At 43.7% G+C, this 27,155-nt stretch overlaps 1 protein-coding gene across 1 annotated transcript in view; it reads left to right on the forward strand.

Annotated features, from left to right (window-relative positions):
- Positions 1–6,791: 6,791 nt before the first annotated feature.
- DNAAF11 (dynein axonemal assembly factor 11) overlaps positions 6,792–27,155 on the forward strand; it is a 48,572-nt gene continuing 28,208 nt past the window's right edge. The window contains exons 1-5 of the mRNA XM_019724001.3: positions 6,792–6,916; positions 12,426–12,593; positions 15,965–16,042; positions 21,365–21,537; positions 23,171–23,394. Coding sequence (XP_019579560.3) covers positions 6,907–6,916; positions 12,426–12,593; positions 15,965–16,042; positions 21,365–21,537; positions 23,171–23,394 — 653 coding nt within the window. The 5' untranslated portion in view covers positions 6,792–6,906. The remainder of the gene's footprint in view (positions 6,917–12,425; positions 12,594–15,964; positions 16,043–21,364; positions 21,538–23,170; positions 23,395–27,155) is intronic.

Here is a 27,155-nt window from a genome sequence, read left to right on the forward strand (position 1 = left end):
GTTCTGTGTAAGTGCTGTGTGGCTTTAGACGAATACCCTAACCTCTCTGAAGTTCAGTTTTCTCATCAGTAAAAATGGAGAATATACAAGGATAAAAACTCTCTGTGGTCTCTTATTATGAAATGTGAGACAGGTTTGTAAATACTCTTGTGTCACCCTCAGGACACTACATTTTGTTTACCCATTCACCCATTGATAGACATTTGGGTTGTTTCCATTCTTTGGCTATGGTAAATAACGACGCTATGAAATTCATATACATGTCTTTGTGGGGACAAACGCCTTAAATTCTCCTGGATAGATACCTAAGAATGGAGCTGCTAGGTCATGTGGTAAATTTATAGTTGACATTTTAAGAAACTGCCAATTATTTTTTCCAAAGTAGCTTCGCCATTTTCTATTCCCATCATCAGCTTCCGAGGGTTCCGTTTTCTCCACATCCTCACCAACACTTGGCAGTTTCCGTCATTTTTATCCTAGCTGTGCCCTAATGGGATTGAAGTAGTACCCACAGTTGTCTGAATTTGCATTCCACTAGTGGCTCATGATTTTGAGCATCTTTCATGGGCTTCTTGCCGGACCCTTTATTGCCTCTGCGCTTAGAACCTTCTGTTCCACCTGACGTCAGTCACACACTTCCACAGTCAAACCCTGGACCTTGTCATTCCCTCCCTCATAATTTCAGTTTTGGACATTCTGCCCTTAACCATCACCATCTTTCTAGCTCACTACATCTCCATCTTCAACCATTTTTCAACATTCTTGGGATCCAATTCTATGATCCTGACAACTTTCCACTTTCTCTCAGCCTCCATCATGCCTTTCCCTTTGTGTTTCTTCACCTTAGATGCTATGGGCTGTCATTCCCTGCACCTCCCTCTGTGCATTGTGGTTTCCTGGTTAAACCACACCTCTGGTTGTATCCAACGCTACATCTATTATGCAACTTCACCCACACATTGAACATGGCTTGAGGAAACACACACACACGCACACGTACACGCACACACACACAGGCCTTTCTTTAAATTCATGACCACAAACTTCAAGGTGTGTTGGGTGGTACCTGGCAATCGACTTATCCAATCCGATGGACTCAGTCTCCCATTCTCCGGGTGATTATTTCATACCTTGTCCTTTCTCCTCAAACCTTCAGGATATGCTCTCCGAGTCTCCGTCTTAGCTGATGTCTGTGCTTCCTATTTCGCTGGGAAAATAGAAACAATTATGAAGACACAACTAGCCATTGGCACCATATCTACACACCCACAGGCATCTGCTCCTACTCTCATTCCTTCCTGTTCTATGGATGGAAAGTCCTCACCGCCATCTAAGGGCAACTCACTACTCACGCACTGCAACCACCCCCTCTAATCTATTCATGGAAATGACGCCAGGAATTGTCCTCTCTTCTATAGCAGCAGCATGCCAACAGGCTGTCACCACCTGTCTCAACCAAGCCCTCTTTGGGGGCCACATCCCCATAGCTACTCCCATCCTCCATTTCTCTGCTCCCAGTAGCAGCAACAGTCCTTGGTAGATGTGCCTTCTGTACTCTTTTCGTCCCTAATTCTCCTCCTCCAAGTCTTTCTTGAACCCACCCCAATCAGGATTTCACCCCTACCGTCCACCATAACAGCTCTTGTAAAAGCTACAACGACCTTCAAGGTTGCTAGTCGGTGACAATTGTTAAGCCTCTTCCAACGTGACCTACAGCAGCATCTGAGGTCTCAGAATTAGTCCCTCTCTCTTCCGTAAAGCACTTTTCTCACATTTCCTCCTACCTCGCTGGTTTTATGTCTCCTTTGCTAATTTTTCCCCATTTGCCGACTTTTACGTTGTAGAGTGTCCTCAGGCTTAGTCCTTGGGCCTCTTCCCTGTCTAAACTCACTCCTGGAGTGGTCCCAGCCACGCACATGCGTGTAAACACCCCTGGAAACCATGACCACCCCGGCGACACTCCAGCCTGGACCTCTGCTCCATGTTCATAAACCCAGTTGCTCTCTCAAAATTTCTACCGCATGTCTAGAATGTATCTCAAATTGAACACGGCCAAGACGGCGCTCCTAATTCCTACCTTCTCTAAATCCACTGTCTTTACCATCTTCGTTAACAGAAATGACCTTTTTCTCAGTTTTCCGATTAAAAATTCAGGAGTCATCCTTGACTCTTCTATTAGTTTGCTAGAGCTGCCGTAACACAGTGCCACAAATGGGGTGGCTTAAATGTCAGAAATTTATTTTCTCATAGTTCTGGAGGCTCGAAGTCTGAGATCAACGTATGGGGAGACTTGGCCGCTTGTGAGCGCCGTGAGAGGAGCTGTCCCTGGCTCATGGGTGGCGGTCTTTTCCCTGTGTCTTCACAGGGTCTTCCCTCTGTAGGTGTCTGTGTGTGTCACGTTGGGAACCACACCCTGTCTCCTTACAAGGTCCTCCATGATTATGTGCCTCCTACCTACCTCTTAGCGTTTCCTCTTTGCTCATCTGCCCATCATACCAGCCGTCTTTCTCTGTTCCTGTCACAGGCCAGGCACTCCCCAGTCTGAGCTTTTGCTTTTCTCTCTCCCTGGGAAAAATGTTCCCTTAGCTTCTCACATCACTGGCTCCGTCTCATGCTCAGGTTTCACCCCAAATGTGACCTACTCTGACTACCCAAAGTAGCCCTCCTCCAAACTTAATCGAATCACCCCATTTTTCTTTCGTGACACCTATCAGCATCTATCTGCATTGTTTACTTGCTCACTGTCTGCCTCCTTCTATGAGTATACAAGTGCCGGGACAGTCAAAACCTTTTCATTCTTGGTCACTACTCTGTCCCTAGCCTTAGGGTTTCAATACATGTTTGCAGAAAGGAAAAAATGAATAAATGGATTAATGGAACCCTCTAATGCCCACCCAGATTAGGGATTTTACATCAACTACGTCCTGCACTTGAAACAATAATTTGGGCGCACGCGCACACGTTCAGGGAGATGAGAGGAGCCAGAACAGGTAGAAGATTAGATTAAAAACAGAGTTTAGGATAGACAGTGTCAGGCCTCTTTGTTCATGTAACCAAAGCCTTGAAAATACTACTGAAATGGGAAGCCATGAATTCTAGAAGATTGTGTGGGGAAGGCCTGTCTCCGCCTTTGGACAAATGGTGCCCAGCTGAGCTGTGTGACAAGGAAGGTGAAATCGTTTTCAGCAGCTGCCACTGAACTTGAAAAGGGTTGACTGATATGACAAAATCTTTTCACAAAGAACATAAATCAAACAAGATGACTGACAGTGAAGTAAACATTTTAGAACCAGAGTAATTAGGAATATATTAGCAATTAAAATAAACTTATTATCATTAACAAAATTGGCAGTTACTTGCAATTTCCCCGGGGGCCTCATTTCAAGTTTATCCTTGCAGATTATATTAAGGCAGGATTAATGCTTAAGGCAGTTTTAATTTGTCTCAATTATTCCTGGTGTATGGATGGCCCTTGATAAATAGTTGCTGATGGAAGGAAGGATGGAAGAAAGGAAGGAAGGAAGGAAGAAAGAAAGAAAGAAAAGGAAGGAAGGAAGGAGTTGAAATTCTAGAGATGCTGGTAAACATGAGAGCTTGTTTACTTGCCATAAAGTTGCAATGAGGAAACTCTCCTGAAGGAAAATTAAAGGAAAGTACAATGGAATTATAGACACAGCATTAGTTACTCAACATAAAAATACTAAATTATATATAATAATGAAAATAATAAGAACCAAATAGCTTTCTAGGTCAATAGCAGACACAAAAGCAGTAAGAAGGCTATTTGGTTGTTACTGGAATTTCAAAACACCCTGTTCAAGATTTATTTCTACTGCTTATGGACACAAAAATGTTGTAGCCGTTTCCTCAGGAAGCACCATGTATCTCGTTATATTTCCAGGAGTCAAATAAATGAGTCTACTTTGAATAATGACTCACATAAACAGACACACACCATGACTCTTTAAACTATCCTATTTGGTTTGAGTGAAACGAACTTGACTTTACTTGGAGCTGTCACACTGTGATTTATTGCCCAATTCCCCCTCCTGTTAGTGGACTGTAGCAATCGCAGCTCATTTGTACACCTGTCCTTCATGCCCCATGGGTGCTGTTTCTGAGAAACACAGTGACTGTGATGTTGATTTGAGGAAGGACACAGCATAACCAGCCCAGCCTGGCCCACGACAAATCATTAAGTAGAATTCCTGGATCCCCTGATTTCTTAGCCAAGGCACTTCTCTGTTCCACCAAAGCGATGAAACAATCTGTTAAGACTGCTTCCAGAAGTAGCTCTTATCCTAGATTGTGGTGGAAAGGTCCCAAGACAAGAAAGTGTCTAGTGAACAGAAGAATGGGGCACCCTTCCTGGGTAGCCTTCTAGATCCCTTTCAAACATGGACACCACTGCGATGATCCTGCTTAAGCCATGAGATGTGGTCCTTGCATCCAGAACAGCCAGGCTCTTGGGGAGACTGGCTCACTGACTCATTTATTCAGTCAATTAATATATATTGGGCATCTATGGAGTGTTGGGAATTGTGATGAAAGCCAAGATTCGGAGATGAAAAACAAACTCCCTGCCCTTAACTAGCTCTCAGTCTTGAAAATGATGCAGTATAGAGTGCAGGTTTGGGCACAAAACACTGGATCCACTATCCTAGTAATACTGGGCTTCAGTTTCCATATCTGTAATGGTAGCATTGTCTACCTCCAAGGGTTAGAATTAATACACACTCCAAAGCACTTGAGTAGAGTACAGACGCAGTTCCATTGTTTGTTAACTTGTGTATTAATGAATCGAATACCCCAGTTTCATAGGCATTAAGTTTCCTAGGAAACATTCAAGGCCCATTTAACCGTTAGAGAGCTTAAGAATGAGGTAGAGAATTCAAGAACAAGTTTGTCTGAAGGTGAGGATAGAAGCTCAGAGCCAATATGGCAGCCACCTGGGTCACAATTGCTCTTGAGAATTTTCTAGAGTCCCGGACTATTTTCCTCTTCTGACCCACAGGCTGAGATCCTTTATACTGGACCTGACTTCATGCCTCTGTCAGATTAGAATCTACCTGGAATACGTCCTAGTACCAGCTTCCTGCCAGAAGCTAGATCTTTTCTAGCCTTGATGGAACCCCTTGCTGTCAAAATGCTCAAGTTCAAGCACAGGCCTGCTGCTCATGGCTGCCATCTCTTCCATGAGGAGTCAGACACCAGCACGCAGACCTCTCAGTGACACAGCTATAGATGACTGCCTGTATTGTCACCTTCATGTGGAAATGGGCAAGTTTTAACTCTGGAAGGTGGAATCATGAGTCCGATGCCACACAACCATAAATCTGTGGATATGAACTGGCTCTCCAACACCCAAGGCCATACTCTTCACCCCACACTGCCCTACTTACGAAAAACAGTGAAGTGATGGGAACTCGGCTTTTTGGCAGGAGCAGGGGATGTCACCCAAATGTATAGTTTGAGTGCTTTTGGGAGTGTCCTTAGAACTCCAACTATTTCTCCCACTGTGGGGACATAGTGCCTGAAATCCCACCGTTCCAGTTAGTTCCTTTGGCCTGGCCTTGAAGGTCTCCATTACCCTGATCTAATTTTTCGGGCTTACTGTTCAAAAATCCCCTCTATGCAGTGTCTACATTGTCACACCGATTGGTCCTTACTTCTACCTTACTTGGCTTTTCTGCCTCTCCATCTCAGTCTACGCTCTTCACCGGGCAAATCCTAATAACTACCCATGATCACCAATTATCAGGTGTCTGCTCAAAGATTACATTTCTTTGTACTCAACTTTGCTCTATGAATGTTCCTTAAAATGTAAACATATTACACATATCAAGATAAGAAGCATGCACTCCACACAGCTTACTATGACTGGGATGGGGGGGTAGTTTTTGTTTTTTATTTTAAATCTTTTATATATTGCTTTTTTAAAAAAATAGGGTAGACAGTAATGATTTTATAATAAGACATTAAAAATAAACAACTCTTGGGAGGTGTAATACATTAAAGCGCTAAGATCTGAACATCTGAGAACCAGTGAGGTTACTGATGTGCTTTCGAGTTCAGAACTGGGTTAATGCACGTGGCACACTTTTGCAGAAATGTCAGGGGAGTAGTGGGAGCTACAGGAGATACACTTCCTATACTTTACAATTAAGAAAGTGGTGGGTAGGGGAGGTTGAGGGAGGGAATAGTCGGTGGTGTTTCTAAAACTTTTTAGCAGAAAATTGACTGACTTTGGGCGGCGACTTTAAAGAGATGACCACTAACCTTTACACTGGGCCCGCTGTGTTTTTAAAAAAAATGTCTCTCATTCACTGAGATGATCTCATTAAAGCGCTACAATGATCTTTGAGGTTATTATTATTATTCATCATCTTACGGGGGCGGGGGACAGGGAGGCTAAGGAAGTTTGAGGTCACATCGCTAGTAAATGGAGCAGGGGCCACATCCAGGTCTCCTGGCTCTGGAAGGTGTTAAATAAAATACAAAGAGAGAAAAACAAAGGTGCAGGGACGCTCAGAGGCAGGCGTAGCAGGCAGTCCCATCAGGAAACAAGAACGCCCTGCGGCGACTCGCTTCAGTCTGGCCAGTTGGTTTGGCGACAGGGAAGCAGCCTGAGGAAGGTGGAGGTGCAGACGTAGACGAGGGCGAGGTCTGGGCTTGGGGGGGCCCCTGTCTCCTCCCCGCCGCCCCTGCACCGCGGAGTCTTACCTCCCGGCTTCCCCCGAGCGCAGGAAACGCGGCGCCGCCTGGTCCCGCGCGGCCTCCGTAGCGACGCCGTTGCCATGGCTCCCGAGAGCCGGGGTGGACGCGCGGAGACCTAACTGGGACGCGCGAGGGGCGTCCTGGAGGGTGTGAGTTCGGCTTCCGAGGCCCACGGACTGGACAGGCGCCATGGGCCGGAGTAAGCACCCCTCCCACCTCCTGCCCTCGATCGTCCCCCTTCCAGGCATCGTCCCAAGTCCCTTGGGACCCTCGGTGCGGCCCCAGACCACCGCCCCTGCCCTTCCCGCCGGAGGACCCGGCCCAACTCAGGGAAGCCTGTCCCTCGGCCCTCCTTCGCCCCGCCTGGCAGCCTGGCCTTTGAGAGGCCCACGTTCCCCTTCTGTGAAAGTGGGGTGGGCGTGGGGGTGGGTGAGAAAGGCCCTGGGCTTCGGGAAAGGGGACAGTGGAAGTGCAGGGGTTTGGCACACCGGGATGCGGCCCGCGCGGCTCCTTGCTTGCTGTGTGGTCCTGGCCTGGTCAACTGCCTGGGAGCCTCAGCCTTCGGACTCACTCGGGAGGGTGGTGTCGCCTAGTGGTTAGAGACCTGCTGGGGGTGGGGGTGCTGGGAAGCCTCCTCCGCCTGCTACCTAGGAGACTTGGAGCGAATGACTTCACCCCTTTGGTCCTAAGCGACCTCATCTCCAAAACGAAGGCAATAATAGTATTGCTTTCCTGGCATAGTAAGTGTTGTAAAAGCATTCCTTTAAAAATACCAAGAGAATGTGGAAAGTGATGGGATGAACAGTTATTTATATTAGTTTGAGCCACTTATGTTAGGTCCTTGAACCCTTTTGATCCCAGCACCGTTTTGGACCTGCTCAAATGGCATTTGGTACAGTTCAACCTAACTGATCACGTGTAAAAGTGTCATAATTAATGTTTTTTTAATTAAGAGACTCTGCTAGATGATGGTGTTTCTGCCTTGGAAGAGCTGACAGCCTGGCAGTGGAGAAGGCAGGTGATCTGTAAATGTGACCTCCCCCACCCCCCATAGCTTAACCAGGTACTGATATTTCCTCTCACCCTCTTTCATAAAGCAATAGACAAGAAAATTAGGCAGTCTTAAAAAATTAAATGAAAATTTTGTTTCGGTATTGTAACCCACCCATTTTACTCCCAGATATTACCAATGGAAAAATGAAAACCTTTATCCACACAAAGAGTTGTGTATGAATATTTATAGCACCTACTTTTATAGGAGCTATAAAACATGGAAACAACCCAAGTATTCTCCAACATCTGTTAATGGATTAACAAATTGTGGGCTCACTGATCTCTAGACACCGGTGTAGTGCCGTTTATTACCTGGCCCCCACGTGTCCCCACTCTAAAAAAAAAAAAAAAAAAAAAAATTGCCTTGATAATGCTTTGTGTTTCTAGGTGTTCATGTCAGCTAACATACTGTGTCCAAACAGGCCTCAAAATGTTCTGGAATGCCCCTTTTCCCAGTGTATCGTTCTTCAAGTAACGAACAATAAGTTCTTTCGGAAAGGATTGAAGGAATCATTGCTGTGTACTCTTGTTATGCTGTTGCACAGGCCTTCCCCTTGGGGATCCAGCCTTTCTTATAGTCAGTGGGGTGTCAGATAAAATACAGGACAAACAGTATTTTCATTTGCTAACTCTGGCAACCCCAGCTGCAAGTCCCAAAACGGGCTACGTTTAAGAAACTCGGCAAGAAATTGTGAATTTTTTTTATTGAGGTGGTTTTCAGAAAAGGGAAATATTCGAGACTTTCACAGCTCTACTTTCTTCTGTGACTCTCCATTTTCTTTTAATCAGTCCTACTTGTGTCTAATTATTGCTATTGTGCTGCATGAACTCCTTTGTGTGCGTGTGTGTGTAAACTGGTTATTTAGGCTGAGAGAGGTTCCCCTGCTCCTCCCCGTTTTCAACTAATAGTGGTTTTTTATCATCTGAATTCTCATGATTAGGAGATCGGGATCAGCATAATTCCTTCCTATTATCTACACGCCCCTGAAAGCCAAGCTTTGACAATTGCATGGAAATGATCAATTCACACACGTAGTAGCATAAAGAAAGAGGTTGTTGTTGTTGTTGTTAATTTTAAGGAAGTTGTACCGTGTTTCCCCCAAAATAAGACCTAACCGGAAAATAAGCCTTAGCATGGTTTTTAATAAGACATCCCCTGAAAATAAGCCCTAAACCATGTGTCCTCCAAAATAAGACTGGGTCTTATATTAAGTTTTGCTCCAAAAGATGCATTAGGGCTTATTTTCAGGAGATGTCTTATTAAAAGACATGCTAGGACTTATTTTCTGGTTAGGTCTTATTTTGGGGGTAGCAAGGGAGCATAGGAAGAGTGTTTGGTACCAGTAGGAACTTTGTCAACAGTTGGAGGAACCTGCAAGTCTCCAGGTTTGAACAAATCAGGAACGCTTCTAAGTCTGTAGAGCTGGAGGAACCTGTGATAGGGTGTGAGATCCGGGAAGCCCTCTGTCTGTGGGCGGTGCAGATGCTGAGACAGCTGTCCCAGGCCAGAGATGAAGTGATGATGCTTAAGATGCTTTCAGGTCTTACGGTATTTGTCTTTCTCTGTCTGACTTATTTCACTTAACATAATGTTCTTTAGGTCCATCCATATTGTTGCAAATGGTAAGATTTCTTTTTTTCTTTATGGCTGCGTAATACTCCATTGTATAAATGTACCACAGTTTCTTAATCCAGTCATCTACCGATGGGCATTTCGGTTGTTTCCATGTCTTGGCTATTGTGTACAGTGCCACAATAAACATCAATAATGTTGTAAAGATTTTGTAGGGTATCCGATGGACACTTGTCTCGTTAGGGAGCCCACCTCAGGGAAGATGTAGATGCCTGATCACTGCCCTGTACACCTGAAGCTGAAGAATAATCTATGTCAACCACAATTATATATATATGTAGTTACAAGAAGCGGAGTACAGCATTAGGAATAGAGACAGTGGAAATGTAATGGCTCTGTGCGATGTCAGAGGGGTAGTGGATAGGGGGAGGGGGGTTGACACTGTGTGAGGGATATAAATGATAAATGTCTAACTAGCTATTACATTGTTTTGTGCACCTGAAACTAATAAAAAAATTGAAAAAAGAAAAGATGCTTTCAGAATTCCCCTGAACACATTCAACTTAACCATGCCTCTAGGTTACGGCTCTGATGGAGTTCAAGTTAGGTTTCTATCTTCCATAGGGACGTCCCACTAAGCCTTCTGGGGCAACCGGGGATCCGGGAAAGAATATAAGTGGAGGGCCATGTATCAGGTCGTGATCAAACTGCCAAATAAAATACATTTTTCTCCCTAAAAGGGTACCTTCATAATAACCCAGGAGGCTATATTTAATATAAGTTTCTCAAACTCCTTGGGTTTTGTGCCAGAGCTGGTGGCTGGGGAGAGCTGGCTCCCTGGCCGCCCCTCCCTCCTCTTCCCATGCCTGGCTCTATCCTGGGCCCTCCCTCATGCCCATGTGTGAAGGTATATACTACCTATGCACCAAGCTCTCCACATTCCTGGAAACAGCTGCTCCTTGGACACTCCTGGGTGTAGGGAGGCAGACCTGATGGTAGAGGGTTTCTTCAGGAATGAGCCTTGGAGAGGCTGCCAGAGCGGGGCTTGGAGCTGGGCTTGGGGCAACATGGGCAGGGGATTCCATTGCTCTCCTACCTGGGGCATGGTCTACAGGGACAGCCATGGGCTCTGGATCGGCAGGTCCTTCTGGCCCCATTGACTCCAGGTCTAATGATAGCAAGGCCTCCCAAAATCCCCCTCCCCCGTGGCTTTGTGTAGTTTACATCCTAGATGCACCATTAGTCATTGAGGAAATTCCCCACCTGGTGAGTGATTCCCACATTTCAGTAAGTTAGCTGCAATAACATCGGGTGTGCCATCTCAGCCCCTTAAGCCATGTCGCATCCTTGCTGAGAGAATCCTTGTAGCTACCTTACACAGCGGCTTCTCTATTCTCAGCTGGGCTGTACCATTTATTCGTTATCGGTTGATTTGCCGTTAGGATCAACTTTGGTGGTGGGACTCTTGGAGAGTAATCTTGATGCCCTTTCTTATATAGGTCTGGTCCTCAGAAAGGTTTTTTTTTTTTTTTCCCCTGAATAGAGCCCTGTATTTGAGCTGGTTTGCCTTCTAGCAGTGGCAGCCAGAGACAGTGGAACGTAGTAGGCAGGCAGGACCCCAGTGAGCCAGTGCCCTCCCTTCCGGGGCCACTTTGGCCTGCCCCTCCCCAGGACCTGCTTTGCAGCCATCTCTGCCTGTTGGTTGAATCATACCACAGTGGGGACATTCCTTGTGTGGTATTTGAATCTCTCACCCTCTATATTTCCCTCGTCTTCCTTCCAAAGAACTGTCATTGCAAGTTATCCAATCTCCTAACACGAGAAGTAGCAGAGGGTTCAGCCAACTGCACACAAATGATAAGGTTCATACATGTTTTCGCATTTTTTGATAAAGGCAAACTCCACTTGGAGGGTGTGGCACGGATGCGGGGCTGCTGAAGGTGCTGTGAAGAACTTGGCTTCAGCTCGAGGAGCGTGCACATGGAGGAAGCCCGAGACATCTCCAGAAGCTCTTATTTGCTCGTGCTGGGGACAGTGTAGCCCAGCGGTTAAAGGCACACGGTCAGGCGCCAGGCTCCTGCATTTAAAAGGGGGCTCTAGCACGTCCTACCAAGACCTTAGGCAAATTTAAAAACTGTCTGGTCTCCACTTCTCGTCTGACAAATGTAAATAGGTATTGTCCCTACGCATTTGTTACTACATGCAAAGCGTTTAGGACAGCGCCTGGCACCTTGTAAACGGGCAATGAATGAATATCATCTCTTGGGGTGGACATGCGAGAGCTCCCATTCCTAAAACGTGGGGGTTCAAGTGGATTGTTTTCCAATAGCACTGGAGATGCAGGGTTTCTCCACTGTCGTTACCTCCTTGATTTTACTGCATCTTATGAAGGTGCTTTTTGTCTTGTTCTTGGCTCCAACTGTGGACCAGGGTGTTGTCTCCAGTCCCTTGGTGCCACCATCAGGCCAACCCAGTCCTGCATATCCCTGGGGAGGAGACTCATTACCGCTCCTCCTGTGAGAAGCTTCTTTCAGTTCTGCTGGAAACAGACCAAGTGGTGGTTGCTTTATACGATTGCAGTGTAGAATCTGGGGCCTTCCTCTCCTTTCTCTTCAACGTAATACCAGTTGAATGAACGTGTGGATGAGCCTTTCCTTATCGCTCGGTGGGAGGTGCTTTCATATTTGTGCCGTCAGCCCAACTCTGCCTCAGTAGCAAGTTGCTTGCTCTGCGTTTACTTTGTGGGTCTCATCCAGTTGGACGTGATACCACCACAATACCTCCATATCAACATTCTTGTAGTCATTACGCATCAACTCTGTCTCCATCCATGCACCAAAATGTGTGTACACCCTGCACTAAAGAGACAACACGTATGGTATCTTTCTTCCCTCTGACGCATCGTGGCGTCACAAATCGTCCAGCAGGGGGCAGCACGCCTCTGGTCGCTTTCCTTTTGAAACTCACTTTGGCCTGGAGAATGGGCCCTTAACTGCAAAGAAAAACCCAATGCGTCAGTAATGTGTTAACCTGCTGATGCGCCCAAGGACGGAAGTGTGATATGTGACAAATGTTCTTTCAGTCACAGAAGACCTCATTAGACGGAACGCTGAGCACAACGAGTGTGTAATTTTTTCCCTGGAGGAGCTCTCCTTGCATCAGCAAGAAATAGAAAAACTAGAACATATTGACAAATGGTGCCGGGAGTTAAAGATCCTCTACCTTCAAAACAATCTAATTGGGAAAATTGGTAAGTGGTCAGGACTTTAGTCTATGGTTTTTTTGTGTGTGTGTGTGTTTGTTTTTTAACGTTGTGGATGGGAGAACTTTGGAGAAGGCAGTGTTATTGTTAGAGGGAGACAGAATTACATGGGGAAGTGGACACAGCTTCGCTCAGCAGCTGCCACGTGGAAACAGGAGGAGTGTCCCCCACACTCAGAAGAGCATAGTGTGGTTTCATGGGAAGAGCAGGCGCAGGCCCTGACGTCAGGCGGACCGGGGTCTGAGCCCCCCCTCTACCACTTAGCACATGTGTCAAGTGAGGCCAGTCAATGAGGTTGTCCAAGTCTTAGTGTTGCTATCTGTAAAATGGGGATAATAAGAGCTAACACACAGAAGCGGTATGAGGACGACAGGAAACAATGTGCATAGCACCTCACACATGGCACGATGGCTGCTGCTGTTATTAATATTCATCTTGTCAGGTACCCCAGGGTGCCCCAAACTAGCTGAATGAAGGGAGAACTGAACAGAGTTAGAGGAAGAGGCATGGCGTCAGGGTTGACGAAGCACAGTGAGCGCCAGCCCCTGTGGGTTCTGGCGCTGGAACCCAGAGGTCAGCTTTTAAGGTTATATTTTAACTTTCCAAGCTGATGTGCAGGGGTTCTCAATAGGGGCATGTGGTAATGTCTGGAGACATTTTTGATTGCTGTGTGTGTGTGTGTGTGTGTGTGTGTGTGTGTGCGTTAGTGCTGCTAATAGCATGTAGTGTGCATGGGCCAGGGATGCTGCTGACCACCCTGCAATGCCCAGGACTCCCCACAGAAGGAAGAGTTACCCAGCCTCACATGTAGGGATTGCTGGGCTTGAGAAACCCTGGCGGTGTGGTTGCCTCTAGTTTGGTGGATCATTCAAAATTGGCCCTACGGTTGCAAAAAGCCGAAAATTTGCATCCTCTTTTCTGAAGATGTATTAGAGTTCTTTCTTCAGATAATTATTTTCGGCATCTTTTACTCTACCAGGAATTTGAAACTCTGGCACATTGTTCAATTAAAAGGCGGTTACAGACAACCACCAGCTTTCACGCATGGGGTCATTGAAGAGCCGGCCTCATTGTACTGATCTAAAAGAGTTCTCGCAATTTTCATCTCCACAGCTGGGCCCATCACAATGACTCATTAGTAGCATCACATTTCAGTCCTTTTCAGAGCTGTGAGGAGGCTTACATTTTTGCTTCCAAAGTATTCTTAAATTAAACACCCTTTTAAATTTTAATAATGGGATTTTTCAGTGCTACCCCACCCATAGGCATTTAGGCATTTATTTAGCTAGTATTCCTCTTGGATTGAGACTTAACTCACGTGCCATTGAAATAACACTTTGCAAAAACAGTTGCCCTCCCTGAAGTTCTGTTCCTCTCTGGGAGATGCAGATGGGCTACAAGGAAGGGGGTTGGGGGGTGGGGGGAAGGCTCTATTTAGTGTCGGTCCAGGTGTGAGCTGAGGACTCTCTGGGGTCCTGTGAAAGGGGGGCTCAGAGCCCATCCCACACCTACTGACCCAGTATCTGTGGAGGTGGGCTCGCAGAATCTGCATTTGTAATGACTTTGCCCTGAACCTCCAGCCTGGGCAAAGCTGACAGCCCCAGAGCTGCTCGAATTGGGGAGGGTTTGGCCCAGGACTCTGGTTATGGAAGAGCAGCTGCTTCCAGGATGGTTTGGGCTCCAATGCTCTGACTCCCTGCGGCTCAGAGGCTCTATAGCGTCTACTTACAGAGTCCTTTTCTCTTTCTGACCCACTTGGCCCATTTGTCCTTGAGGAGTTAATTTAGGGACATACTTCCTGAACAAAACTTACCTTTGTTTTTCCACTAGATGACTCTTTTAGCATTTAGAGTGTTATTATACATATAACAAATGTGGGGAAGGAAAAGGTATTTGATTGAGGGCTGGCAATTTTAACCATGATAACTTCAGGTATTTTTGTTCAGAACACAGACTAGACACTCTTGTCATCACAATCCTTGGCACAAAGACCTCTACAAATCTGTTGACTCTCAAACATTCAGATGCTGCCTAGAGAACCTTTACTAACATCAGTATCACTTAGGATAATCTAACTGCTGAGAGACACTTGAGTAATTTTTTCTAAAATCCTCATTTTGAAAAATGAGTAAACTGAGGCTCGGAAAGGAAAACTTACTCTCAGGTCTGTGAGAGCAAGTACATGATATTTTATAAATTTTAAATGAAATGCAGTGATGATAAGGGTGATGATTGTAAATCATCATATTTGATCTTCATAATATCCCTGAGTAGAAGAAGCATTATTTAAGTGGGGCTGCCCAAATGCACATTCCTTAGCATGGTTTTTTACATTCATGTCGTCTCAGGAAGGACTGTTCTTTCAAGGTCTAGTGTAGTGATTTACTGCCAAGCTCTGGAGTCAAATTTTCTGCCTCTACCACTTAACCTTGAACAATTGGCTTCATTCTTCGCACCTTGGTATTCTCACTTGTAAACGGAAGACAGTAATAGAGTTTTTACCTCATAGGGTTGTTATGAGGATTAATGACATTATATATACAAAAGGCTTAGAAAATCACGTGGCATACAAAGAGCATTCAGTGACGTTAGCTATGGTAGCATGAGCTGTTTTTAAAGGGCCCCATCCAACAGTGATTCCTTGACTTACTCACACTGTTGTTTTGCCTTTATGGGCTTTCATATTTATTAAAAATGATAACCCTGTGTCAGGATGCTGTGGGCTTCGAGTCAAGGAGAAGCCAACTCAAAGTGGCTTCCCAGGAAGGAAACCAATATCTTACCCACCTATTAGTCTAGAGATAGGACAAGCTTCATCTCTTGGTTGGTTGATTCATTTGGTCTGTTCCACCAGCCACAATGGCTTCATCTTAGAGCTGGTCCCCTTCTGGTTGCAAGAGGACTGGGTATCAATAGGAACAACACTTCCTTCCTTTTTAACATCCAGCAGGGAAAAAAGAGAAAGGAAATCCCCAAACCAAACATGGGATTGAGATCTTGCCTTTTCATCTGGTTGGGAGCATTTGATGTGCATGCCCTCTCCTGCTTCACAAGGGCTGGGTGACCTAAGACTGTGTTGCTGAGCTGTCACGAGCAAGGGACATGGGATTGCCATGCACTGGCGCAGCGTGGTTAAGCCTTACCCCTGGAGTTGGGGCTGAAGTGGCTTCTATTAGGAAGGATGGAGGGAGAAATGGATGTCGCATGGGCAATCAACAGTGTGATGTGCAGGTATAGATTTGAAAAAGCAGCATGGATTTGAGAACCATAATAATATTTAGACTCTCTTTGTCATCACAATAGATTCTGTAAAAATGTCTTTTGTCTTGAAGGTTAATTACATTATTTGTATATTTCAGAAAATGTTAGCAAACTCAAGAAACTTGAATACTTGAATTTAGCTTTAAACAACATTGAAAAAATTGAAAATTTGGAAGGTAAGAATTTTTTTCTAATTTTACTGTGAATTAAAATTGAGGTTTAAAATTATATTTAAACTGTATTGCTTAAACAATATATTCTCCCATTCTGTTGGTTTTCTTGTCAGTTTCCTTGACGGTATCCTTTGGAGTACAGCTATTCTCCTTTTTAATAATAGCTTTGTTGGGTATAATTGATGTACAAAGACCTGTATGTATTTAATGCATATATTGGATGAGTTTGGACATATGCACACACCTGTGAAACCATCACCACAATCAACGTAATAGACATATCCATCCCCTCTATTTTCTCTGCTCTCCCCTCAGACTTCTTTTAAATGTATATTTTGATTGCATTAGGTTGATCTTCCATGCCCCTCAACCCGCATCCTATTTAAACCTCTTTGTGCTGTGCTACATTCTGGAAGCTTTCCTGTTTTCCTTGGCAGGCTTCTATTTTGTAACGTTATTGCTTTTCTAAATGTCTGGTAACACTTGGTGTCTTTTCATTATCACAAAGGGTTTGGTTGGTTAGGTGGCTGGTGTGGGCTCGTGTGCAGTTGTGAGGTTGTGTTGTGTTTGCACCTCCAGCCTCCCGCCTGGCTGGCAGGGCTGCTGTGGGATCTGTGGGAGTGGGCAGAACATGAGGACCGGCAGGCATTCCCTCGGAGCGCAGGGGCAGGGAGCAGAGGCAGGCAAGCTGCTCTCCCCACCCCACTCCCATCTGCCAACAGCTGAAGTTTGGAGGATGTTACTTAGGTTATGGGAGATTTTATCCTGTTTACCTCCTTAGAAATTGATATTTCAGCGACTATCAAAGTCATATATCAACCAAGACATAAATATTCATCATACATTTAAAATTTTCATCCTCAAAGCCTAAAATATCATCACTATCAAAGCCCCAGACCCATCATCAGTGCTGGAATTGAGATGATTCTTCCCATGGTTGGCATTTTTCCACGTTAGAAATGGAGTCATTGCTCTCTGAGCTACCACTCTACAGCCCTGTGACTATGTTCTCGTGTGAACAAATGGAATAACAAAATTTACTCAGTATCCATGTTTTGCGGTAGTAAAATGCCAATATAAAATGTCAGAGGAATCATTAAAACGCTCACTCTTGGTTGGCTTGTCCGGGACTTGTTATTTTGATGCAAGTATGTGAAAGGATGGGGAAGTTCTATTTCTGCGGTCTGTTTTGGTCATCACCACTAGAGGGCAGCGTCGTCACTATTGTCTTTTTGCGCTTTGGGCATCACAACCCGCAGCCCACCTCAGGCGTTACCTGGACGCTCCTTCCTTGGGCGGATCCACTTCCCAGCTCTCACGTGGGCGCGCCCGGCTCAGGGCAGTTTGAGGATATGTTTGGGTGGATGGCGTCTGCTGGCAGAGACGCACTTTTTGTTTCATTTTAAGGGTTTGAAGTGAAAGAGGAGGAAGATGGCTAGACAGATGCAGCTCACCTACTTATGTAAATTATCTCAATATAATTTTAAACGTGAGTTGCATTTTTGTTTGTTTTGCTGGATGGCAAAAAATAGCTAGTATCCTTTTTCCTTTTTCCCCGTTGTGGATTTACCTGGAAAGAATAAAGTAGCTTCTTTTTCATTCCCTACTCCTCACCCTCCCTAACGTGGAAGGAGAGGTAGGGTTTCTAATAGTGTGAGCTGCCCCCCTTGGGGAGCCAGTGCTGTTGGTTTCAGTGACCTTCAGACCCCCGTGCGTCTTGGGCTGGGTCTTCGCAGGCCAGGAGGTAGAGGGTGGGACTCAGGTGAAGAAAGCAGTGCCTAACTGCGGGGCAGGAACTTCTCAAGCCCGGCTAGTTCAGCCAGAATTGTTCTTCAGGATGGCAAATGTGGTTTCCTTTTATGTAGGCTGACTAGAAGAAAAATTAAGACTCATCACGGTGAAAACTATGATGAACATTTGGAGGGTCCTTCATCTATAAAATTACAGTAAATTCCAAAAATACATGAATTTTTGAACTTGGCGTCTTTCAAATGTCAACCTGGACTCAGATGAAAGAAAAACATAGTAAAAATGTCTCCCAGAATATCTCAAAGTAAACTAAGAAATACCCGGTAACCTGTATCTTAAATTAGATTACGCCAAATATATCTTTCACACTTCATAAAATCCATCTAACACTTTTTTGTAAGTGTAGAACATATTGACGTAGAGATAGAAACTTAATTATATTTATATACATATGGAGTTTCATATTCATTCTTCATATAGTGGCTGAGCCCACATATTTATAATTTAATGACTGAATTACCAAGTACATTGATATGTTGTAAATAACTCCTTATTGTTTGGTGCTTGGATTGTTTTTAATTGTGATTGATTTTGTGAACAGAACTGTTGTAAACAGCTTTGTACAAATTACCTGTTTTGAGTTGATGTACCCAAATGAAATTCAGGATCCGGGTGGGAAAACATTTAAAAATTTATTTCATGTATTGTCAGATTGATGCTAAAAAGAATAATTGTGATCTTTTAGACTTGACAACAGTTTAAAAAAATTTGTCTCTGTTTTTACTAATTTAATAGAAGTAGTGATTTTGTTGTCCTTTTTTTCATTTATGTGATTGTTTTTGAAAATGTGAAGTAATGAATGTCCTTCGCCAATGTAGTAGAATCTAGAATATATAAAAGTGTTTATTTGTTCTTGTGCATTTTGGAGAGTCATCTTTTTAATGATTAATACATTTTCTATAGTAATACAATACACAACTTAAAAAGTTGGAGTGCTAGCTGTACATATGTTGTCAACGCCCTCGGACCCCTAAATCCCGCCCCCTAGAGGTGACCGGCTCCTCTCAAGTCTCCTTCCTTCTTCTCCAAGTTTTTACCTGGTGTGCTCACTGTGTGCTTTCTGGGCTGTTCCTTGTTATTCTCCTTTTAGGCTTTGTCTGTTGGCTCCCTGATACGGAAGAGGCAGATCGTGTCCCCACACTGCCCCAAGGTCCACTGTTCCCTTCTGCCGACCCTGCTTGCAGTTTTATATCACATACCATGTTTCCCTGAAAATAAGACCTAGCTGGACCATCAGCTCTAATGCATCTTTTGGAGGAAAAATTAACATACGATCTGGTCTTATTTTACTATAACATAAAACTGGGTATAGTATAATATAATATATTATATAATACGGGGTCTAACATAATATAATTTAATTAATATAATATAATATTACGTAATACTGGGTCTAATATAATATAATCTAAGACTGGGTATTATATTAATTTTTGCTCCAAAAGACGCATTAGAGCTGATGGTCTGGATAGGTCTTATTTTCGGGGCAACACGGTAATGGGGCACCATAATAAAATATGGGATATGGACCCATTCATGGTGACTGGTGTTGCGAACTGACACCTTATTGGTAGGACCCACATCTGACCTCTGACCTTTCTTCCTCCCCCTTCCTCCTCCCACCTTCCAACAGGCTGGTCTGGCTCTCTCTGGCCTTGCTGTGAATAGCAGGCAAGTCCAGCCCTGGGCCCACTGGTCAGATGGGTGGGACTCCAACTGCTGGTACTTACAGACCTCAAAATTGGATGCCACAAAGCTTTGGCTCAAGAATTTTAAGGTGGTGATGATGATGAGGCTGCTGATGACATGTTGGTAATAAATAGCTGACATTGGCAAAGATATTCCCTAGTGCACCAACTCAGAGGCTTTTCAGCGGGGCAGACCGGGATTCAGTTCCCAATTCCCCATTTAGTAGCCGTGCGAGATTGTTCATTTCTTAGCTCATTTCCCTTACAGTTCCCGTTATCTATTGCAGTGGGAAAAACTGTCCCAAAGCTCAGCGCATTAAAGCAACTTCCTCCCTGCCCTCCCCTCCCCCAGCTTTGTGGGTCAGGATTCAGGAAGAGTTTGTTCGGCTGGTTCCTCTCTGATCCATCGCATCAGCTGGGGAAGATGTTGTTAGAAGGCCCACTTCCAAGAGGCCTTCTTCACTACCTTCTCTAATTTGCGCTGTGACCCCCCCCACCGCCGCCCCAGCCAGCAGCCCCGCCAAGGGATGTGCTGCTCCCCCTGCTCAGTCTCCGACACCCTGCAGTAGGCTGAGCCCCACGTGGGTGCCTTCTTCACCTGGTTTGCGCCCCTGCTCCCCTGCTGGGCAGCCCCTGCCTGCATGTCCTCCTTGCCCTGCTCAAGCTCTGACACCTTGCTTTTGATTCCCCGCCCACGGGGATTCCCTCTTCGCTCTGCTTGGTCTCTGATACCTCTTCCAGGGTGTCACATGAGGGTGCTTCCCTGCCCTCCCTGGGTTCTGACTCCATGATGACACCACTCTGACTGTACTCAGATTCTGACACCTCCTGTGACTGCCTTTCCTATTCTGCTATATCTGGAATCACGAAGGTAGAACTAAGCCATTTGGAAGAGACTGGCTTGGGATGTGACTAGATAGGAGGAAAACGTGGAATTCTGGATAAGGTGAAGTCAGGTGCTAGAATCAAGACCGGGTGAGGGGGAGAGGACACTGCACTTAGTGAAATTGGTTCAGCAATGAGAAAAACTTTGCCAAAGGTGGCATGGCTACAGAGCTATGAATTAATCGGAATCAAGTTCATTTTGGTGAGCTTACTATGAGATATCAGGAACTTGAGTTCACCCCAAGTTACTCATATACAGCCACAAAACAATGACAGAAAAGCTGTATATAGTCAGGAAGCACATGGGGAAGGTAGAATTTTGCAGAAGTTTGAAGAAATTAGTACAGAACAAGATAGAGCTGGGTTGTCAGCTGGACACGACTCTCTAGATGCTGAAGGTTGCAAAATCGGCCATGTCAATCCAACAAGCGTGAGCCAATCACAGGGAGAGAGCCTCACCCTGAACCTAGCCCACAGAGGCTGCTCTGTAAACCAGGTCACCTCTTCCTTAAGACACTGCAAACTCTCCGCTTATGTGACAGCAAGCATCCTTCTTGCCCGGTAGGCACATTGTCCCAGAGGCCACGTGATAGTCACAGGAGTGCTCATTGGGCTACTTCTAACTCTGGCTAATATTTACGGAAGCTGTCTGGGTGTGAGGCAGTGTGCTAAGAGTTTTCCATGAATCCTCTTATTGTCTTCACAACCCCTGAGCTGGGTACCAATACCGTGAAAATTCTACAGACGAGAAGGCTGAGGCTTGTAACTTTTCCCAGGTCACATAGCAAGGACACGACAGTATTAGCAATGCAATCCATCAGCAGACTTAATATATGGCAACTGTTGCTTCTATTACGTGCTGTTTATTGCACACATTTTGTTACCAGTGTGATATTTTTGTTTGTTTGTTTTTGCTTTGTTTTCTTTTCACTTCTCTCAACAGGATGCGAAGGGCTGACGAAACTTGACTTGACTGTAAATTTCATTGGCGAGCTGAGCAGCATTAAAACCCTTCAGCACAATATCCACCTGAAGGAGATCTTTCTCATGGGGAACCCATGTGCGGACTTTGAGGGCTACCGGCCATTTGTGGTGGCCACTCTTCAACAATTAAAGGTATGCTTATTTCGATGATGCAGAAATCTCAGGAAAATAAAAACAAGCAACTGCAGTAAGTCCTGAGTTATTCACAGCATTGTCAGGGACGTGAGTTGTTTCAGAGAATGAAATAGTCCAGAAAATCAAAACCAATTTTTTGACTTACTGAGCCTTTAAAATTGTTTTAAGTGCTTTAATAAATCCCTGAAAAATAAATTGCGTACTTTTCTCCTTTCTCACTCGGAATACACAGAGCTTAATTGAACGATTTCTTGATGTGTTCAAATCATTGTTACGAAGAGCATTCATCATTACTAACAGCAATGCAGTTAGTTAACAGTTATAAACACCTTTGTATTCCATAGTCTTAAACTACTGTGCTTTTGTAATTATTATTATGTTATTGTTTTCTATTAACTTGTTCTCTGTGTTAGCGGTTCTCAGACTTTGGTATGTATTGAAATACTTGGATGGTGTTTTCTGGGTCCTAGCATGACCTCATCTTAACTAAAGACATCTGCAATGACCCTGTTTCCAAATAAGGTCCCATTCTGAGGCTCTGGGGTTAGAGCTTCAACATAACTTTTTTTGGAAGGAGATACAATTTAACGCACAACAACAGGGTAGTTATTTAGACAGACACATAGAAGAGGTGTGAGGAGAGTCAGCCCTTTCCAAGTAGCCTCTCCCCGGTGTCTGAGCCAGTCCAGGCAGTGAGAAGACACAGTAGTGCAGTGGGAGAAGTCTGGTCGCAGGCACACCAGGTGGGACTCACGTCTCCACTGCCTATGAGTTGCATGCCTCATTTTTCCGATCTGTAATGGGATGATCGTTTCTACTTTAAAGGCGTTCTATGAGGCTGTCAATGAATTTTAGTTTCTCTTTCTCTTTGCTCCACCACCTGTGCAGTGATATAGGTAGCGTGGACACCCTACCTCTGTGATGCAAGAATCCTAAGTAAAGACCAAGGAATATTATAACGCACAGTTGAAAACTTCGTCTCTCAGTTCATTAGGCCTTCTACACTCAGGTGTGCTTTTGGCTCGAAGGAAACTTGGGCCAATTTCAGAGACTACCAAACAGAAGTCATCAAATAAATTAGATCCAGTAAGAAGACCCCCCTAGAGCAGGTACTGACAGATACATGGCAAAGTCCCAAATTTGTTAGGCGCTCTCGGTATGAGCTTTCCTGTTTCTTGTCTGTATGGCGACGCGTAGAACATGGGCTCGCAGGTACTGGGCTCAATTCTGTGTGATCTACGAGGCCCTTTCTTGTAGAGGACATTTGGGAAGGGTCATTGTTATACTTTAGCGCTACGGTTTGACTTGGGGCATTGAAATCCTTGATATAGTGAGTAGTTATAAAATTAATATAGTTGAGAGCTTGCCATTAGTAATTGGTTTTAACAGAAGACCTACTTATTATTACTAGTAAAGACAGTTTGTAAACTGTGTTAATTGTATGAAATAAATAGTGACTAAGGTCCGAGTTTCTGATGTACCCCGTTAAGTACTTTGCTTTTAATTCCATATCATATGGTGTATTATTTATCATTTCTAAGTTTGAAACATTCCAATCAAAGTCAACTTGGGGCTGATTCAAATGGCAACTTTTGAACAATGACTCTGTATTGGTTGTGTTTTATTCAAGTGGTTGGACGGTAAAGAAATAGAACGCTCAGAAAGGATTCAGGCGTTACAGAACTTTCCAGTAATTGAACGGCAGATCAGAGAGCAGGAGAAAGCTTACTGCCTCAGACGAGCCAAAGACAAGAAAGAGGCTCAGAGGAAACTGCAGGAAGAGCAGGAAAGCAGAGAAAAGAAAAGTCGCCCAGGCTTTGATGGACGTTGGTACACCGACATCGCTGCTACTCTGTACGTAAATCATTCGAGTTTCCTTTTGAGTTAACGTTTGTTAGAAGCAGCAAACTGTGTTCTTCTCCTAAGGTGTTTACAGTATCACTAATATTCCAGAAGATTAATTTGAAGAATATGTTTTTATGTGAATTTTGGGGGTGGGGGAGGTTCATTGTCTGTGACAGTAGTGAGGGTTTCTTCCCTTAGGGAAAAAATACCTTTCCAAATTTGTAACTTTCATTTGCATCTGAACTTCTCAGACAGCAATCTCTCTAATAGGTGCACAGTAAAGATGAATTAACAGGTGTATACTTTGATTTGTCAAGTAGGAATATTTTAGAAAAGTTGAATGCAAATCACATTATTATAAATTGAATTCTTTTTGTTGCATCATATAATGTTCAATTATGTAATGAATACATTTTTTTAATGTGATTAATAAGCTTCTAATTGGTCTTTTTTTTTACAAACATGAATTTTTTATGCTTGTTTAAGTGCATTGCATCTATAGTCAGTTGGCTTGATTCCATGTGGTAAAAGCTGTAAATATTTTGATAACAGAATCTCTTAACCTTGCAAAAATCATAATTATAAAATTTTCAGACATACATACATGTTAAAAAAATAAGTCAGCCAGCAGTTATAATTCCACCATCCAGACTTAATAAATATCAATAATTTGCTTGGCTCTGGATCACTTTTAAACCAAGAAATAAAATATCGCCTGTAGAGCAGAAGTTCCCTAAGTGTCCTTCCTCCATCCCATCCCTCCTTTCATCCGCAGTGGTGTCTACCATCCTACAGTGAGTATGCCTTTCCTATCTGTTCATCCCATCCGCATTGTTAATATATTCACTATGCAATTATGCCTCCTAAACAAGAGTACTTAGGTGTAATTTTTTAGCATGAATGATTATCTTTCTACCGCTTTGCTTTCCATTCATTATATTTTTGAGATTCATGCATATGAAAAAGGGAGAACTAGTTCATTCATTCCAGCTGTGGAAATCTATTGGATGAATAAATCACAATGTGTCCTAGAAGTGATGTTCAAAATGTCTAACAGTAGGGACTCACCTGATCGGTCAGGTGTGCACGGGCTGTAACAACCTGCAGGGCTCTCCTAGTGGCTGCCAGCTGCATATCAGCCCCGGGGCAGCCATTCTCCTTGGGTGACCATTTAGGTTGTTTTCCTTTTCTTTTTTTTTTTTTTTTCAGAGATGTCTGCACATGTCTTCTTGTGCAGGTATGAAATTTCTCTAGGGTATTCAGCAGTGACATTGCCACATCATCAATTAATGAACAGTTTTCAACTGTGTATGCTTTAATTACCCAATTGTTTCATGTATCAACAATATAGGAGAGTTCCTAATCATTGCTACCATGGTTCCCTGAAAATAAGACCGGGTCTTATATTAAGTTTTGCTCCAAAAGACGCATTAGGGCTTATGTTCAGGGGAAGTCATCCTGAAAAATCATGCTAGGGCTTATTTTCTGGTTAGGTCTTGTTTTCCGGGAAACACAGTGGTCCTGGAGAATATATTTTCAAGCATCGGCCAATCAAGTGGGTTGTTGAATAGCACCTAATATTTAATTTGCACTTCTAGAATTACCAGTGAGTTTGAATATCTTCTCATCTGTTTATTGGCTATTCAGATTTCTTCCATCTTGGTTCTCTTCAGGTCCTCTGCCTCTTTTAAATGAGTTATGAATTTTTCTTTATTGACTTATAGTTCGTTTACATTCTGGAAGAAAATTCTTTTGTAGTTGTGTGCTTTGCACATATCTACTCCCAGTCTGTGACTTGTCTTTAATTTTAATAAGTGCTTCTGTTTTATAGAATTCAGAGATATTCATGTAGTTATACTTATTTTTGTTGTCTCTGGGCTTGTTTATGAAAAGTTGCATTACTCCAGTGTCACATTTATCTGGAACTAACTTTTGACTGCGATGCAGGGTGGGGTTCTAATCATTTCCCACGTGGGTAGCTGATCGCCTCTGCACCATTGATGAAGGTGCTGTCTGTCCTTCTCCCATTGGCCTGTAAGGCCACCCTTACCGTGTACCCTCTACTACTGCATTTATGGGTCCATTTCGGGGTTCACTAGACTGCTCCATGGTGTTAATTTCTGCAGATTTATGCTCAATCTTGATATTTAGTAGGAGGTATTCTCGTTTTTTTTTCAAAGTTACCTTGGCTCTTAGTTTTTCACTCTTCTGTAAGGATTTTAGAATCCACTATTCAAATTCCCCCCAAATCCCCAGTGTCATTTTGATTGAAATTGCATTTAATTTATATGTTAATTGGGAAGTTGACATCTTCATGACATTGATTCTTTCCTTGCTGAACTTTAGAATAGCTCTCTCTATTTAGACCTTCTGAGTCCTCCAACAAGTTTTTGTAATTCTCTCTCTATAAAGGTCTCCCATCATCTTTTATTAGATTTATTTCCAAGTATCTTGTAGAATGGGATTTAAAAAATAGATTTGCAATTTATTCTTGCTGATGTATAAGGAGACAAATGATTTCTGTGTACTGATACTATATTAATCAATCTTGCTGAAATTTTTAAAAAGATGCAATTGTTAGTCTGTAGATTATCCAGTCATTTCTAGGTAGGTAGAAAAACAATTTTTATAAACAGCAACTTAAATTTTTTTCCCAATCCTCCTGGCTCTGCTTTCTGCTTTCTACTTTCTTGATGGTGCTCGCTAAGACCTTCAATGTGGGGTGGAGCAGCACAGGAAGAGGGGGTTTATGCATCTTGTTCCTGATTTTAAGAAGAATGTTTCTAATTTTGCATCATTAATATAATATTTGCTGTGAAGTTTCAGTACAGTTAAGCAAATTTCCTTTTACTCCAAGTTGATGAAGAGCTTTTATCATCACACATCCTGGATTTTTATTAAATGTTTTTTCTGCATCTATTGAGATAATCGTGTTTTTCTATTAATGTGCTGAGTCCCATTAATAGGGTTTCCAATATTAAACCATCCTCGAATTTCTAGAATAAACTCACGTTGTCCATATGATGTATTTTAATGCACCGCTCCATTCATTTTGCTACTACTTTTGAATAATATTAACCTGCATTTGTAAATGACTTTATGCTGTAATATCCTTTTTCCATTGTATTTTTTCCTGGCGTTTTGCATCAAAGTTATAATAGGGCCATAAAATGTGTTGGGGATCACGTCCTAGTCTTGGTTTCTGAGTGCTGACAAACGTTTCAAACGACCCGTCCCTTGCATGTTAGCAGAGGCACACAGTTGAGTTCCTTGCAGGTGCCTCCTTGCTTCTCCCACAGGACTGGCTGTCCCTCAGCTATCACCCCATCACTCCAGTTAGCCTATAGGAACAGAAACCCAGGCGTTCTGGAGGAGACTCACTGACATAGTTGGGGAGGAGTAGGCGGCTACTTTCCTTTCAAGGCTGCAAGAAGAAACACCATAGAGAGTCAGGGCTTGTAAGAAGGGGAGATGAGCATTTCATCTCTTGACTAGACAGAGCCTGCCTGCTTCCAGCCTGGAGAACTGTGGCCTGGAATAGCCTGGAGCAGAAGGGTCAGGAAAGAGGGCATTAATGGATGCAGCTTACACTTCAAGCATTTGGCATGGCAAGGACTTGTGAATGTCCCATAGGCCGAGTACATGTGGTAGCAGGAGCTGCACTTGAGCTGTCTTGAGTGGATGCTGCCTAAGAGAGTGGCAGCCATGAGAGACTGTGGGCTCTATCATCAATGGCAGAAACTGAGGAGTTATCACAAATGACAAGCCAG

Source organism: Rhinolophus sinicus, chromosome 6, assembly GCF_057876585.1.
Source record: "Rhinolophus sinicus isolate RSI-liver-muscle chromosome 6, RSI-T2T, whole genome shotgun sequence".
Classification (NCBI taxonomy): Eukaryota; Metazoa; Chordata; class Mammalia; order Chiroptera; family Rhinolophidae; genus Rhinolophus; species Rhinolophus sinicus.